The following is a 17,514-nucleotide window of genomic DNA, read 5'->3' on the forward strand; positions in this document are numbered from 1 at the left end:
CAGGTAACCCAGATATTGTTAAGTAATTAGAAGTGAAATTTTTTATCGCTCTTTTACTTATACCCCGCGGATGCAATTGAATATCGGTAAAAAGTGATTTTCGATTTTTCCAGGAATCTTTCTAAAATGTGAATTTGAAACTTTTGTGTTGAACTCGACTGTATGGATCATCATCAAGATTTTCTTTTACATTTTTATCCTAAACTGAAGGGAGAGAGAAAATAACATCATTGTTTTCTATAGACAGATAAAATAACCCTTAAAAGTCAAATAATTTACTTATACTTTTGTCAAATACTGAGCCCTCGTTACCTTGATACTGCGGTCATGCCTATGAGTGTAGCGAAAAGCAAGATGTCGCAGCTTCACTCGCGTACAAGAAGAGAAACGAAGCTTGAAAAGTGAACAATTCGCTCCTTTATCCGTGTACCGGGAATGTAAATGGCTAGGCCATCTTTGAATGCGGATGTCGAATTCCACATTCGCCATAACTACCCATGGAGTCGTATTCCAGCGTCTGTTAAACAAGTAGGTTTAGGGGATGTGAAATGAAGTGCTTACTCATTTTGGGGGTGTTTTCTAGTGTTTAGTGTGAAACCCAACCCAACGCCACGTGCGTGTTTATCATTCTAGACACTAGGAAATAGCCAGAGAGAATGGGAAAAGTGCGTGTTTGACTACAGCGTGAGGAATCAGCTGAGATATCGTGGTAATATCGGTGAGTACATTGATTGTTGTCTTTTCTTATCACAAAGTTACAGAAGGGCAAAGATTGATTCTTTCATAAGGTGTCTGATAAATAAAGGATGGAAACAAATATATAATAAATATAATCAATAGTGCATAATGCATGAGTAAGAAGTTTATGAACCTGGAAACATTAAGAGAAACTCACTTGAAATACACTATCCTTCTAGTCTAGGGAAGGCCCGATTCATACGTCGCGTCGCGCCCCTGCCGTGCCGAATCTAATTGTTTATTTGTATCAATAACCAATACGTTGGGTTCAATGTTGATTCAATAGGTTAAGTTGACTTGATGTGGAGTTTCTGTTGCACAAAATAAAAAATAATGGTATTTGATCTGGCACATCAAAATCTCAACATCTGAGTTGGTGTCATGCTTTTGCTGTGCAGCATGACTGCGACACTTTCACAGTAATTCACAAAACCAGGAAACCATCATACTATTTTTCAAAACAGCCAATCAGAGATGTCCATTATACGAGAGTACCAGGTAGTAAGCACAACAAGAATATTCATCCCGCTAGTCATAATGTTTGTTTTGACTCAATACCCTCGAAGAAATTTCTTATTTCTTTGATTATTCTGTGATGAAATAAAGAAGGATAAATTTTCAGCCTTGAAGAAGTTGCTGTAGCTCTTATAGAAGAATCCGAGGCAAGGCTGAAGTACATATTTGATGTTTATTGCACTATGTTTAGCCCAACATAACAACATAGACATGAACATGTTTTTTTTCTCTTATGGCTTTATGTCCAGGTCGTAGGATCGCTGGAATTCCAAATTTCGGTTCACTGTTTTTTTTTTTAATTAAAAAATGATTAACCTTGAAATTAAAATGCTAGCTAATGGCAATAAACATTGGTCTTAACAGAAATTTGGATTCAGCTATTGGAAGGGCATTAAAGCAGCGAGAATTGTTAGGACTCAACTACAGCACTTTTGGTGTACTTGCCCCCTCACAGAGATTGATACAGGACATTGCTTCCGAAGTCTAAAGAAGGCTTGACAGTGCCCCAAACATAATGGATTCAAATGTTGAACTATTTGTGTCTATAATGCAAACAATCAAATTCGGCACAGAAGAAGCACGATATGAATTGGGCCTGTAAGTGAATCTAGTAGAAGGGGGTGTATTTATTCATCAGTGCTCATTTTCTTAGTCATTGTTTTGTTTTTAAGAATCTGTATTTTGATAAAGGAATGTAACAGTTACATGTTGTAGAAAACTGAGGTTTTTCATTTGTTGAAAATGATGTTTCATTTGGTTTATTTTTATTTTCATTTCTATACTCAAACTTAGATTTTGGGTTTGGAGATCTGAAAAACAACAACAGAAGTGTGTCTCAGTTACAATTGTGTATTATAAGTAGGTATTGTTCTAAATTTTTACAGCCAGAGGTGAATGCTTTTTTCAATGATAATACTGTAGTACTGTATCTTTGACGATCTAACTATAGAGTATACAACACAGCAATGCAATGTGCATTAACTGTTTTCCATCATTCAACTTAGTGAGGCATGTCAGGAAAGATGAGAAGAAATATTACGAGGATCTTCTACAGTACAGTAGACAACACCTCATGGTAAGCAATACAGAGAAATCTTCATTTTCTACTAGCTTGCCTTGCTATGGTGGTGATTCTGATCATTATCTATTGTGGAAAAACCAACAAATGAAAGGGGAAGGGTTTTCGGGTCCAAGGCTCTCACCATAGTAGTATCTACTAAATAGTAGTATATATCCTATATTTCAAAATGGGTGTAGTTCAATAAAGCATTATCCACATTTCGTTATTGTCTTGAGTAGTTTCTTTGGAAGGTGGCTGCAGGCAGTAGTTTCAAGAAACTTATTGGAGCAAGAGAGTAGTTTTGTGCGATTGAAATTTCTTGGGGGGGTATGGCATATTTAAAAAGTCTCAATTCTTAGGCGGCTTGTTTGTCAGACTTCCAAATTTATAAGCTACTTCTAAAATTAAGAAAAACTTATTGGGTAATTAATGCTCAATTCTGCATTTGACCATCAGCTGTACCCCTACCATCTGTCGGATGTCATTGTTAAGGGTCTCCGGGTCACGCCTTTCTCCTACTACTGCAGCATTATGCAAGACATTATGTCCAGTGAACGGAGTTATGATTCTTTACCAAACTTCACAGCAGCTGACTGTAAGTTAACTAAACTTACTATACCCTTCTGTGCACTTAAATGTGTAAGACGTTAAATGTGACTGATGTTTTATTAATGTGATGACTTCTCATTGAATTGTATGATTTTATGTCAATTTTATCATTGAGGATTGGGCAAAGATGTATTATTTTTGTAATATTTTTGTGCAAGTTTCTCGTGAAAACATGAATGTACTTGATACTCTGTACTATGATATTGAACACCATCAGATAAACCAATTAAATATTATTTCCAGGTTTGCGCTTGTTGGGGATTGGCAGGAACCAGTACATAGATCTCATGAATCAATGTCGATCTTCTAAGGTGTGTTTTCTTAATGAAACCTCTTTACATCTGCATTGCTTTTCATACCATCCTTTATTTCATTGTGTTATATATTACACCTTTTTTCTAAGGTGTAGAAAAATTTGTAAAGCGTAAAATTGTGTATATATTGTGTTATTAGTGCTGTGGTCCCATCAAAGTTTACACACAGTACTGTTAGCATTTTACATAAGATCTGTTGATCCCACTTGTTTGAACAATGTATTCACACATTGAGCCCCTTTGCAAATACTAAAAGCAGCAGATTCTATTTCTAAAGTATCAAATGATGCCAGGAAATTTGTTTTAGAAACAAACTAAAAACATTGTCGCCCAACCGACATAAACAGACATAAAAAATGTGTTTTGTTTGTAGGTTCTATGGCAAGGGAGAAACTTTTACTAAAATATTTTTACCAGTACACATGGATTAATGTGTTATTTAGCAACTCCTTTTATGTGGTTTTTCTGTGTAGAAATTTTTTCGCCGTAAACCTGTCAAAGAACTCTTGCCAAGTAAGCCAGTCAGCCTGAAGGTGCTGGAGCCCTGGTGGGATGTACAGATTGGCTACGTCACAGAGGATGATATAAGGGTATGTACTATACTTTAGAATGCTAGACGTACAGATTGACTTGTCACAGGGGATGATATAAGGGTATGTATGTACTATAGAATGCTAGATGTACACATTGGCTTGTCACAGACGACGTTTAAGGGTATGTACTATACTATAGAATGCTAGACTTACAGATTGGCTTGTCACAGGGGATGATATAAGGGTATGTATGTACTATAGAATGCTAGATGTACACATTGGCTTGTCACAGACGACGTTTAAGGGTATGTACTATACTATAGAATGCTAGACGTACAGATTGGCTTGTCACGGAGGATGATATAAGAGTATGTACTATACTATAGAATGCTAGACATACAGATTGGCTTGTCACGGAGGATGATTTAAGGGTACATACTGTACTATACTAAGAATGCTAGACGTAGATATTGTCTCGGAGGATGATATAAGAGTACTGTCATACTACTATAATATGCCAAGCTAGACATACAGATTGGCTATGTCACTTACTGTAGGATGCTTTAAAGGTATTTTCAGATCACTAATATAGAATACTAGATTGGCTAACAGAGAATGCTTTAATTGTATGTAAAATATCTTCAGAATGCCAGAGGTGCTTGGACCAAATACTTAATACTTGTCTGTTTTGCCTGGTACCTAGTGTGTACTGAACAATGCTAAGAAAGATAGATACAATGTCTCATTCGCGTTAATGGCCAAGCCCCTAGTTTTCTTCCGATATGTTATATTGTCACCCAAACATTTTTGCTCTAGATTTTTTTTACTACAGTGTGTTAATGTCTGGCTGGCAATAAGGGCAGGCCCAGAATGTCTTACTCTCATGTTATTTATCACCCCAACATGTTTTTGTTCTAGATGTTTTTTTTTTTATTACTATGTATGTGTATGTATGTCTAGGTGGCATTAAGGGCATGTCTGTAGTGTTTTTCTCTCATGTTATTTATCACCCCAACATGTCTTTGTTCTAGGTGTTTTTTTATTACAGTATGTGTATGTTAAACTAGTATTTAGGGCATGTCCGTAGTGTTTTTCCCTCATGCTACGTATTTTATAACCCCAACATGTCTTTGCTCTAGATGTGTTCAGCTGCTGAGCATCAAGCGATAGATTCCATTATCGATAGCGGCCCAAAAATGGCAGGAGTCATGGACCTGAAGGTTGTACAAGGTACTAGCAGTATTAGTGTCATTTAAGAACTGAGCTGGGTATCCATTAATAGTACAAACAAACTAATAATTAACCTAATTAACATTTCACTTGTAAGTTACTGTAAAATAAGTTTCAGGTGTTTCAGGCCATCTATAGCTTAATAATCTTAAAGGATAGCAAAATCTTCAGACCACTTTAAAGAATAGCAGTGGGTCGAATTTTATATGCCTAAAGATACAGAAGGACAATTACCTGCATCAACTTGTATGGAGAGAACCCCCCCCCCACACACACACACACACACACACACACACACACACACTGGAAATACAGCAGGTGTCTTCAATAGTATCAAAAATGTAATAATTCCTGACATCCATACTTGTTATAGGATTATATAACAAGGGACTAGTCTACTTGATTGTACCCATTAAAGATGAAGATTATATCATTGGTAAGTGGGCCCACAGGCTTCATGTAGCAGGGACTTTGATCTTGAGTTTTTTTACCTTTTCTCTGCACCTTTCCTTAGTCTTTGATTTCACAATTGGGGAGGAAAATGTTTTTTGCAGGGTTATTTTTTAATTTTGCAGAATTGAAGTTCAAGTGACTTTTTTTTTGTTTTTACAAAAAACTGATGTTATCCAACAACTGATTAGGACCAATATATTGAAACAAAACCAACACATGATATCCCTTATAGCAACACCTGAATTTCCTTAAAAGTCAGTCTTACAATAATGTAAAAGTGTTCTTTTCTCTGAGCAATTATCAATTATCATATTACTGTACTTGTCCTCACAAGCAGATTAAATAAATGATTTTTCTATGTCCATTGAATTTGACAAGATCAAAGCTCACCCATTATTATTTTTTAGGAGATTTCAGTTTATAAACTTTTGAAATTGCAAAAAAAAAAACGCAAATTTAAGTATGTGCAAAAAGTAGCAGTAAAAGTAATTAATCATTGCTTCTCCCTGCACCATAATAATGCTGTTCTTTTGTGTTAATTTTTCAGTACCCCCTTTGGAGAACTTTGTAATGAACAGGGTACTGGGAGACTATTTTGAGACTTTACTGTACAAGATATTTGTGTCAATTGATGAGCACACAAACATTGCTGAAGTAAGTTTTTACTTTTTGAAAACTGTGAATGCATAAGCTTAATATATTCTGACTTCTTGAGAGCCCGAGAGCCTTTCTTTTCTTTTCTTTTATTATTTATTTATTTAATCCTTTGTATTTTATTTTTCTAAGAAATGTTTTCTCTATCCTAGCTTGCAAATGTGCTGCAAATTGACCTTCAGCTTGTTAAGGTACCATAGCAAATGATGATTTAGACCTGAGAAAATATGTTTTTATCCAACATTACCATTACGAATAGACAGTGGGATAAACTAAATAATTGGTGTGTAATGCTGGGTGCGAGAGATAAGGCTGGCACATGGATAGCAGGAGTAGCAGTTCAAGCAGTTGTCTGTTTCTCGACTTGTGTTTCTTGGGATTTGAATTTGTAAGAAATGAGAGCATTGAGATAAGACGATGCTAATAATAAAAATAATGACTAATGTTTTTTTTCTTAGAATGCAGTCTCTGTGTACTGCCGTCTTGGGTTTGCAAGGAAAAAGAGTCTTGAGATAGACGAGACATCATTGCATGCCTCTTGGTCTGAGAAAATCTCCAGCAACCTTGCCCTCAGTAGAAAGTAGGTAAACTGGCACTGCACCTACAATAATATTCCAAAAAGAAAACATTAGGTACATTAATGTTAAAATCAGTTGATGTTTATCTGTATAGAGTCCTAGATTTTTTTATTTAAACTAATTTGGAATTTATCACCAAGCCCTAAAGTATTATTCTTGGTCACGCCATCCTAGCTGTTGCTAACGCATCTAAAAGTCTGTATTGTCATTGAAGTGCATTTCTGAATATTGAAAGGTACCATGGGTATCATTATTTCTACTGAATGCTAAATACAGTATGGATAGAAAATGTGATAAGTTTACTTTATCTTAATCTTTATTACAGTATTTTAAATTTTTTGTACTCATAGCACCATTTCCAACTTGGCATTTGCGCAGATAAACTGTTTTAAATAGACGTATCAGAATGCATATAAATTGACCAAATTGTCGCATTTGCAACTAGATTTTTCTTCAATAACCTCCTCTAAGAAAAACGACCTCAATGTGTTTACTGTTTTATCGCTAGATATGGAAGCCGTGATAACCTCCTTTTAGACTTTAATCATCTTCAAGACAAGCCAAGCACCATTCTTTCAGGAGATGCGCCACAAACAGGGAGTGATTTGAGTGATGTTGACACACCCCTTTCTACCCCAACACCAGGTGACTATCATGAGGCAACAACCTTCTAGAAGCTGATGTATCTGGGAAAGGGGTGTTTAGATGATGGAAATAGGTGCAAGTCATTTGTGTAGTATGTTATATTACTCAATTGTTTTTATTTCTCTAGCAGATGTTGGCCCACCTGGTAAGCGGATTGCCTTTCTATTTGATTCAACTCTCACAGCTTTTCTTATGATGGGAAATCTATCACCTGTAAGTTTTTGACACAGTATTTGGTACTTTTGTATATGACTGATTCAAGAATGATTAATTTTATTTGGTGGTTTTATTAGTTTTTTATCCGAGTGCTTCAACTTATACTGTAGCCAAACCAAAGGCAATAGTACTGTGGCAACAAACACATCCTCACATACCATTTCAATTATGATGCTGCCTAATAATGTTTGTTAAATGCTTATAATCAAACAGAAAAACAAAGGAAAACATCAAAACAAATATTTTTCTTCCAATAGGGGTGAGAGAGAACAAAAGCATTTATATTCACAAAAACGGAAAGCATTCCTAACATATTTTTTACTCTAAATTTGACCAAGAGTTGTTTTTAGTGAAGATGATGTTGTTGGTGATGATGATTATGACAGGGGTGTCATTAGGCCCCAGTGTCCAGCATAACCGCCAACTATTTTCAACCGAGCGCCGGCTACTTTAATTTGATTTAAGTTTTATTTCAACTTAATTTGAACTTAATAAAATAAAATAAAATAACTTCCACCCCACAGCATTTTCTGAAACTTAATGAAACCCCTGTATGGTATGACCATAATGATGATTGTGTAGTGGTGTTAACATTGATGTTAGCCTCTATAATAATGATGGTGATGATTATGGTTATCATGAAAATCTAGTCATACAATTACTCATGCAGCCCCATTCCAAATGACAGGGTCTCAAAAACCATGCCGTCACCATGTTTGAGGTGGGTAAGCTGACAGACGAGTCCATGGATAGCTTCCTGTCTGAGCTTGAGAAGGTTGACACCACAGCAGAGGGTGAGGCCCAGAGGTATTTCGACCATGCAGTCACTCTACGTAACACCATACTCTTCCTAAGATACAACAGGACTCTTGGTACCGACAGCACCTTGCCCATCGGCCTTGGTGAGTATTACCCCGTACAGGATAAAAGACAGAAACATACTTTATCAATGTTCTAGTCAGGGCCGTAGCAGGGGGTGGGGCACTGGGGGGCATGTGCCCCCCAATATTTTCAAAAATTATAAGGAAATGTCCAGTAGGGGCGTGGCTGTTCCCCCCAATATCCTCTGTATTGTTCCCCCCCCCCCCCTCAATCTTATGTGGCCTGCTACAGCTCTGGTCTAGTGATAACCAATTTATTTCATCAGGCTCTTGGTCATGTGTAATAGATAAATAGGTGAATGAATACATTTTGGAAAAGCTAATCAACCCCTTGCACTGATTTGCTAGATTAGGAGGGATACAATATTGTTGAGTTAAAGTGTCATAGAAGTCTCAGGCAGTTATGGAATACAGCTTAGGATCAAAGTTGTTTAATTGTATGGAGGGAGGAGCCATGAAACTCAGAAAAAAAGTCCTAAATCATGCGTTCCCTCATAGGTGTTGCTCATTGTTTTCCATAGACTTGCTGCGGTGTGAGAGCCTGAATGGACTTGATGCTGCTGCATGCAGTCGAGTGCTTCAAAAGAACTACAGGTGAGCTAGGTGAGAGAGAGGGAGACAGACTTTTTTTAAGAAAAAAAAGGAAAGACCGGTTTGCTTGCTAAGTATGCTTCTAGTTGAGTACAGAGGGTGAATACAGGGTGAGCTGCACTGTAAACTCTTGTACCATTGCTAGTGTTACTAAATAATGTCAATTATGTCGTCTCCAGTTTGCTGGTGTCTATGGCGCCTTTAAGTCATGAGATACGTCCTGTCACAAGTTGCGTTCCACCTCACCTGGGTCCAGCTATCCCAGAAGTGAACTCTGTCTGGTTCAAGCTGTTCCTGTACCAGCTGGTGGGTATGGGGCCACCCTCACTTCTACTCGTCAAGGGAACACGGCTGCGATGGCTACCAGCCATCTTTGAGGTTTGTCTTTCAGATTCAAAGTCCAACTTGCGTGACGCTGTTTTGAAGGCTTTACAACCTTATTCAAACGAATGGCAATTCTAGCAGCGAATGCAATTTTATTAAATTTAATCCATGTACAAAATGGTTAAAGGATGGCTGTATTGTTTTCGTAGAGTCATAGAATTTAATATACTCATAATACACAAAACCATGATATGTACATTGTCTGGCAACTCCAACCAACAGCTTAGATAACGGGGTAGTCATAGAATTTGAAATACTCAAAGTAAAACCTGTGCACATTGCCTACAGTCCGACTGTTTAGAAAATAGGGTAGTCATAGAATTTAAAAAAACTCGAAGCAAAACCAAAATATGTTACATTGCCCTACAAGTCCCACTAACACCTTAAGTAACAGGTAGACATGGTTATGATATTGTCCTACAAGTCCGACAAACGGATTAGGTTACAGGGTAGACAGCGTATGTGGATTGTCTTGCAAGTCTGACGAACACCTTAGGTAACAGGGTGGTTATATGAAATTTAAAATATTCAAAGGGTTTGCTGTTGTTGGCAGGACTATGAGCGGTTGTTGATCACCACATGGGGACATGACCCTGGTATTGTACCCGTGTCCAACGTCCTGCTTGCCCTCAATGACGCTCTCTCACACTCGGCTGTACTAGTCCAGGTATGATGTACCTCTGTTGAAGTGTTATGACAGATGCCTTTCTGAAAACAAAGCTGTTTTACTGCTGTTTTGGGTATTAGCCCTTTGTTGTTGCAATTCTGTTTGTCGTTCTAGCTACCTGTCTGTCTGTCTTGTATTTCGCCCTGATAATAACCTTTTGTCTTTTTTGTAGGCGCATGGTGTACACTCAGAGGGGAAAGTCATCAACATCTCATTCCCACTCGATAAAACAGAAGGTAAACCATCTTGCAAATGGGGAAAGATCCTTGCTACTTACACAATGTAATTCTAACCTCTACTGGGTTGATGGTGGACTTACACAGTACAGCACTAACATAATAAGGCACTGCCTTTACTGGGTTCAGTGCTGATGGTGGACTTACACAGTACAACACTAACATTATAATGCACAGCCTGTACTGGGTTCAGTGTTGATGGTGGACTTACACAGTGTCACACTAACATAATAAGGCACTGCCTTTAGTAGGCATAGCGCTGGTCGTGGACTTACACGTAAAACACTAACATAGAAATGTACAGCCTGGACTGAGTAATGATTGACAGCCCTTAATATCTTTAACGAAGAAACCACCTTCCTCTGCTTTCGCCATTGACCTCTGTGTTGTCTTAATCTGGGGGAGGGGAGGGGGGGAGTTCTACCACTTATTACCACCACTGACAACCGAGTGTTCTAACTCTGTGTCAACAGGTGAATTCTCCATGGACAACCTCTCCGCACATCCAGCCATACGAGAACTAGCAAAGAACCTGGACTTGGAGCACACGTGCGGGTATGTCTCCTTGCTGAATACTAAGATCGATACGAAGCCCCGACGAGCGTTCACCCCGGCCAAGTCACCACCACCGGTCGAGACAACACCGAGATCAATATCGCCTTCGGAACCAATCAATAGCGATTCGATTACCGGCACGACGCCACACGCTATTAACAACTTAGGAAATTCAACAATGGACGATATCACTGCAAGGACAATCTCGCCTTCGGAACCAACCAATACTGACTCGGAGACTGAAAGCAGTTTCGAGGAGACTCCGCTCAGTGGTTTTGCGAGTGTGGGAATGGACTATCGATCCTCTGACGATATGGTGATTGTAAATGGCGTCGGGTGTACTACAAGCGCATGCGCGTCCAAAGACTGGCTGCCGCTGGATTTGTGTTTTGGCGTGCCTCTCTTTGATGGGGATTTGAGTGAGGAAGTTTGCAATAAGGTGAGTTGTGCCCGCTGACCCAACTTGCGTGATCCGTGGTTTCGTAAGCTCTAAAGCTCTATGCTATTGTGATATTAACTTCGGTAGTGAACTAAATCCGCTTTAATCCCCGCGAAACTCAACCCAGGGCCGCCACAGGGGGTGGGGCTTTGGGGACACGTGACACCCACGTGACAAATAACACCAACCTCCCCCCAGCACACACGCACATAAAAAGGTTTTAAAAGATTATAAGAAAATAGCGGCGTTATTTCTTTCAAAATTCAGTATTCATAACAAAAACAAAAAAACATTGAACAGTACTTCACTGCCAAAATAGGGATCCTCAAAATAAAACTTTTTCCGCAAGCGTTATGTTAATTGCGTTATGCTCGGGATGCCTTCGGTTGACCGTGAGCCTAGAGTAGCTGGGGGGTCCCCAAACCCGAAAAGAACGCTAGAGACAGGTTTACTTATTTCATTGTAGACCAGGGATAAATACGGCTATCTCGACATTGGATCGGATAAAAAGGGCATTCATCCCCGTGTTAGCGTTAACCCGGCTCAGGCATACGTTGGGACCTATGTGATCGCCCTTTCACCAAATATAGCGTTTTAATTGTAAGTGCGACAGCTGGTGGTTTAAGGTTAGGCTACCAGCCTAAAATTAATTCCGTGTACAATTTAACTCCGCTTTCAGATATCCTCCAAGGGACTGTGCATGGAAGAAAGGTGAGCGGACAGAAAGATGTCCTAGTACTATCTAGAAAGATACACTAGTCCCCTTTTAAATGTCGCCTTTTTGCACCAAGCGCGGCCTTGCCTCGCTCGGTCCTTATATTTCTATAGTCCCTGACTTCAAAGCTCTTAAAGGGGCAGTGTCATGGTAAGAGCTTTGCAATAGTTCTCCGGCCCGGACACAATGAATTTAAGTTAAATTCTAATATTAACTTATGAGCCTTTGGTACATGCGGGAGACTTAAATTTAAAGGAAATGACCACAAACTGTCAATAAACATAGTTTTCAATAAAATATTGCATGTTATTTCAACAAGGCATTGACAGCTTAAAGTTCAATTGTTTGTAGACAATTAAAAGCCGACAATAAACACTGACTCCAGACATGCGCAGTACCATGACGCTGCCCCTTTTAACCACGTTCTGGATAAACCATTTAGGTGTATCCCATGATCCCTGCACCCTTATAGACCACGCCCTCACGAACCATGTCCTTGTTTCAGCGTCAAGAGCCTGGTCAAGTCAAGCCGTTTGCTGTCCCTCACCGTATTGGACTTCATAGCGCAGCACCAGGTACCCCTCCCCCGACACCAATAGACTCTTCGATAGGCAAATACTATCGCCAAACCTTCCTCGTTGACACAAAATATATTTAGTCTTTACAAACTGTGTGACCGTTCATTAAAACTAACGTAAAACCTTCCATTCTGACGGAAAAATACATTTAGTACTTACAAATTGTCCAGCCGTAATCCAACAATTTTTTCTGTCCTTTTTTTGTAGGACCCTTCACAAACCCAAGACACGTTGAGTGACCCCAAGGCTCAAGCCTTGGTCCTAAACACGACTCCTGAAGAGACATTTATACCTTACCCCACGCGTAACCTATTATTCAATGAAGGTGTCCTAAAAGACTGGGACGGTAGATGATGATCACCTATTCTTCTCGATGTAATCGGATTATTTTCCCTACACGTAACGTAGTGTCCAATGAAGGTGTCCTAAAAGACTGGGACGGTAGATGGTGATCACCTATTCTTCTCGATGTTTATTCGGATTATTTTCCCTACACGTAACGTAGTGTCCAATGAAGGTGTCCTAAAAGACTGGGACGGTAGATGATGGTCACCTATTCTTCTCGATGTTTATTCGGATTATTTTCCCTACACGTAACGTAGTGTCCAATGAAGGTGTCCTAAAAGACTGGAACGGTAAATGATGATCACCTATTCTTCTCGATGTTTATTCGGATTATTTTCCCTACACGTAACGTAGTGTCCAATGAAGGACGGCGGATGATAATCCTTCTGGATATTTATTGGAGATGCTCTTACTCCCTGACTGCGCACGCAAGGGGCTCATGCGCGGACATCTTTATGAAGGACATGCGGAAAAACCTGGTAAACGCGCAATTTCAGATAGAGAGAGAAGACACAATTACTTACAATGGCTATAGGTTCCTTGTTCTACGGACTGATTTTCTAAACACAAATAACGTGAGGCTGAAGTGCACATAACCAGATTTTGGCTTTTTAAGATAATTTTTCCTTGATCATAATTGCCCGGTGTATCAGTTCAGGGACGAAACGCTCAAATTTCAATGACACTTTACAAAAAGTCGCATCAATTTAAAAAAAGTCGCACTTGATATTTTGTTTGCTATAAGTTACTAAGTACTCTGATAAATTTTCCGCCTTATTCGATGTGAAATGGGCTTATTTGAAGCGTCATGTCATGTTTTTCCGTCATGTCGATGTGGTGCATTTACTCCCTGACTGCGCATGCAAGGGGTTCATGCGCGGACATCTTTATGAAGTAGATAAAGATTTCAAGAAATTCACTGTAGATATTAAAGGCGGTTGAATTGGGTGCGATCAGCGCTTAAGCATTTTCACGTCCTAGATAGAAGAGACCTTCTGTATGCACAACCGTAGTGTCGGAGATAGTCACTGAACGAGAACGCGTCTCTAGGATAATCAGGGATGCTAATTACAAAGTAAAATGTTTTAGTTTAGCAGGCTCGCATCAGTAGTTTAGCTGGTCTCCTTTTGTGTGGAGAGTGGAAGAGGGATTACAGCTTTCATTCCTTTGTGATTCCTGATAACTAACTGATTTGCGAGCTACCCACTTCCGCGGCAAGTAGAATGAAAATGGTAGTTATAGTATTTATGAACGTTAAAACAATAGTACCATACTCTCACCGAAACAGTGAGAGTATTTACATTTCCCAACTCTTACCTATTCCGTAAAGTCGCTGTCCTTTGATATCGATACTTAATAGAGATGGGTGGGTGTGCCTCCAGGGAATTTTGAACGACCTATCACGTCTTAGTTTGGGACAATGTACACTGGCCCCGACAGACGGGCTGTTTGATTCAATCTGTGAGGCAGTTAGTTGAAGGTTATATGGACCTCATATGCAAACTGGGCATGGGACGTTATCTATAAAAAGCCTGTTATCATTTGCCATACGATCAGAAAATGATTATATGATTCTAGAGATATCCCTCTTCCACGAATGGAATTGTAAATTCCGATCGGATGGTGGTATTAAAGTGCTCTTTCATTGTTTAAAGCCTCCGTGTTATTCATATAAACACTTTCTTTCGGCAAATTTTCCAGGGCGGAAACTTCAGGGCTGGAAGGTACTTTAAAAATTATCCCCGTGTTAAACTTGGCTGGGCTGTGCAATGGGCTTTTTTTATTATTATCGATTGTTTCCGTATATCATGCTTTGATTTTTCTGATTGGGTTTTAAGCAAATCTTTGTGCGCATCTAGACGAATTTTCTAAGAAATAATAAGGTTCTATGGGGACCCTACCACCCCCCCCTAAAAAAAACGAAACGAAAATCAGTCGTGTCATGCACTTATGAAATATAATAACAACAATTTGTGTGATTCGCACTCTCACCTCATAAATATAACGACAAAATCCAGTAAAAATACTTGAAATAGAAGTTTTTATCGAGCTTTGATAGCTGCACATCCCAACGTTTACTTGGGCATTTTTTTCCTTAAATTCCTGAAATGTCTTTGAAATAAAAAAAATTAAGAATCTGTCATTCGAATGTGTAGGACTATTCTCCCCGTCCTTTGTTTCGCCAGGCGTCGGGGACAGCTTATCTGTACAGGACCCGAAATGATCCCAGGACCCGAAATGATCCCAGGACCCGAAACGATCCCAGGACCCGAAACGATCCCAGGACCCGAAATGATCCCAGGACCCGAAATGATCCCAGGACCCGAAACGATCCCAGGACCCGAAATGATCCCAGGACCCGAAACGATCCCAGGACCCGAAACGATCCCAGGACCCGAAATGATCCCAGGACCCGAAATGATCCCAGGACCCGAAACGATCCCAGGACCCGAAATGATCCCAGGACCCGAAACGATCCCAGGACCCGAAACCATTCCAGGACCCGAAACGATCCCAGGACCCGAAACGATCCCCAAAAGTACCCCAACTGATCCCGGGAGCCGAAACGATCCCCAAGAGTCCCACAGTAATGGACAACTAAAGGAATGTGTAAGGATTGGCTTTCAGTTTTAAAAACATATCAAAAATTTAGCTTTGTTTGTATTATTAAAAGGAAATTTACATTAACTAAAACTATAGTATTAAGATTTTTATATACGACTGCGGGGGAAATACAGTGGTTGAGTCAGAAATTGGGGTCAACTAACAATTCCTGTGATAGTAATTTGAGGAGCCCGGCGTGGATAAATCATTTTTACATAACAAGCCATAAAAGAAAGTCTTTACAGATGGGACATGCTGCTTTACCTAGGAAGCAAAATGTTTTAAAGTTATTTTTTGGCATGTTTGTTTTCGGTGAATGAAACACCTATCATATCATGAGATCATGCCGGGGTGTACGCACGACTACATAAGGAAATTCAAAACTCACATAATATTGCTTTCACATCCTCTTAATATTTTGCATCGGTAGTAGAAGGGTTGTTTGAGTGTATTACTCAGTGTGCTTTTGTCATTCCATCTTCTCGGCCAAACCGGCTGCCTAAAATGTGTCGGTAAATATTCGCTCGTGTGAACAAGGATTTCGTGGTGAAATACATGTTTGGTTGTCAGATGAATATTTATTTTTAGGGGTGATGTTTACCGGAAATGAGATTTATAGTGTCGGAGTCATGTGTCGGAACCGCAAAATGTTAAGAGTGTGATGGAAGGTCAAAAGTTTTGTACAGGACCCGAAATGATCCCAGGACCCGAAACGATCCCCAAAAGTTCCCCAACTGATCCCGGGACCCGAAACGATCCCCAGGAGTCCCCGAAATGAACCCCAAGGAATTGCAGTAATGGACAAACAAAAGGAATGTGGAAGGATTGGCTTTCAGTTTTAAAAACATATTAAACATTTTAGCGTAATTTTTTGTTACTATTCAGAAATTTGAATTAACTAAAACCGTAGCATTAAGATTTTTATATACGACTTCGCGGGAAATACAGCTTTCGAGCTTTCGACAGCTTTGTTGAGTCAGCAATTGGGGTCAAATGAACGCCTGAAGAACCAGGCGTGAATAAATCATTTATACATAACAAGCCATAAAAGAAAGTATCCACAGATTAGACATGCCTCTGCTTTCCCGTAGGAAAATGTTTGTTTGTGTACGGTGAATGAAAGACCTATCATAAAGAGGGATAGAGAGAAATCATGCAATGGTGTACGCACTACTACAGTACATAAGGAATTTCAAAACTCACATATTGCTTTCAACCAAAGCCACATCTCATAATATTTTGCAACGGTAGTAAAAGGGTTGTTCGAGTGCATTACTCAGTGTGCTTTTGTCATTCCATCTTCTCGGCCAAACCGGCTGTCGGTAAATATTCGCCCGTGTGAACATGGATTTCGTGGTGAAATACGCGTTTGGTTGTCAAATGAATATAGATTTTTTAGGGGTGATGTTTACCGGAAACGAGATTTATAGTGTGAGAGTCATGTGATGGAACTGCAAATGTTTCGAAGGTCAAAAGTTTGGTTGCTCTGAGCAAGGCTGTGCTTTGGCTGTGCTATGTTTATGTTGTACTCCTTTCCGAGTAGCAACTTAAAGTTGTGTATTTGATTTGGACTCTGTTTATGGGTTTACCGCCGGGGCAATGTAATAAATAGAAGTATTGTATTGGAATTTAATTTTTTTAAGTCATGTTATTTAGAAATAGATTCACTGTCAACCCTTAATTATGCTGGGAAGTGCTTTCTTCTGCTTTCCCTTTGTCCATTACCACAATTCAGTGGGGTTGATTTCGGGGACTCCTGGTATCGTTTCGGGTCCTGGGATCATTTCGGGTCCTGTACAGGCCCCCAAGGATGCTGGGGACGTGACGAGGATATGGAATCCTGTGCCTTATTTCTTGGAAGTGGCGTGGCTTGAGCATAGTCCATTTGAGCAGTAAGTTAAGTTAAGAGGTAAGTTAAGAGTTTGGTTATTCCCGTATTTTAGGGAAATTCTCTCTTTAAGAATTGCTAGAAA

At 39.4% G+C, this 17,514-nt stretch overlaps 1 protein-coding gene and 1 long non-coding RNA gene across 2 annotated transcripts; one reads left to right on the plus strand and one right to left on the minus strand.

Moving 5' to 3' along the window:
* The first annotated feature begins 166 nt into the window (after positions 1 to 166).
* LOC5519755 (protein FAM91A1) lies at positions 167 to 14,587 on the plus strand. The gene is made up of 22 exons (XM_032364447.2): positions 167 to 528; positions 634 to 718; positions 2,259 to 2,329; positions 2,771 to 2,909; positions 3,167 to 3,234; positions 3,711 to 3,827; positions 4,910 to 5,000; positions 5,374 to 5,436; positions 6,001 to 6,107; positions 6,260 to 6,298; positions 6,566 to 6,687; positions 7,194 to 7,330; positions 7,458 to 7,543; positions 8,235 to 8,448; positions 8,949 to 9,021; positions 9,198 to 9,396; positions 9,956 to 10,069; positions 10,242 to 10,305; positions 10,779 to 11,299; positions 11,979 to 12,010; positions 12,520 to 12,589; positions 12,800 to 14,587. The coding sequence occupies exons 1-22, from the start codon at positions 442 to 444 to the stop codon at positions 12,944 to 12,946; spliced, it is 2,646 nt and encodes an 881-aa protein (XP_032220338.2). The 5' UTR covers positions 167 to 441; the 3' UTR covers positions 12,947 to 14,587.
* On the minus strand, positions 5,676 to 16,909 carry LOC125561772. Its single transcript, XR_007307485.1, has 2 exons — positions 16,745 to 16,909; positions 5,676 to 6,708 (listed from the first exon to the last, which is right to left on the minus strand). It is a non-coding gene; the product is annotated as an uncharacterized LOC125561772 (long non-coding RNA).
* Between the last annotated feature and the right edge of the window lie 605 nt (positions 16,910 to 17,514).

The sequence above is a fragment of the Nematostella vectensis genome, chromosome 4 (assembly GCF_932526225.1).
Source record: "Nematostella vectensis chromosome 4, jaNemVect1.1, whole genome shotgun sequence".
NCBI classification, from domain to species: domain Eukaryota; kingdom Metazoa; phylum Cnidaria; class Anthozoa; order Actiniaria; family Edwardsiidae; genus Nematostella; species Nematostella vectensis.

Bases quoted from the DNA above. Each gene is read 5' to 3' on its own strand.
- LOC5519755 (XM_032364447.2), top strand. From the start codon at position 442: ATGGCTAGGCCATCTTTGAATGCGGATGTCGAATTCCACATTCGCCAT. The intron at 3,235-3,710 runs GTGTGTTTTCTT...TTTTCTGTGTAG, and splicing joins ATCAATGTCGATCTTCTAAG to AAATTTTTTCGCCGTAAACC. The intron at 10,306-10,778 runs GTAAACCATCTT...CTGTGTCAACAG, and splicing joins CCCACTCGATAAAACAGAAG to GTGAATTCTCCATGGACAAC.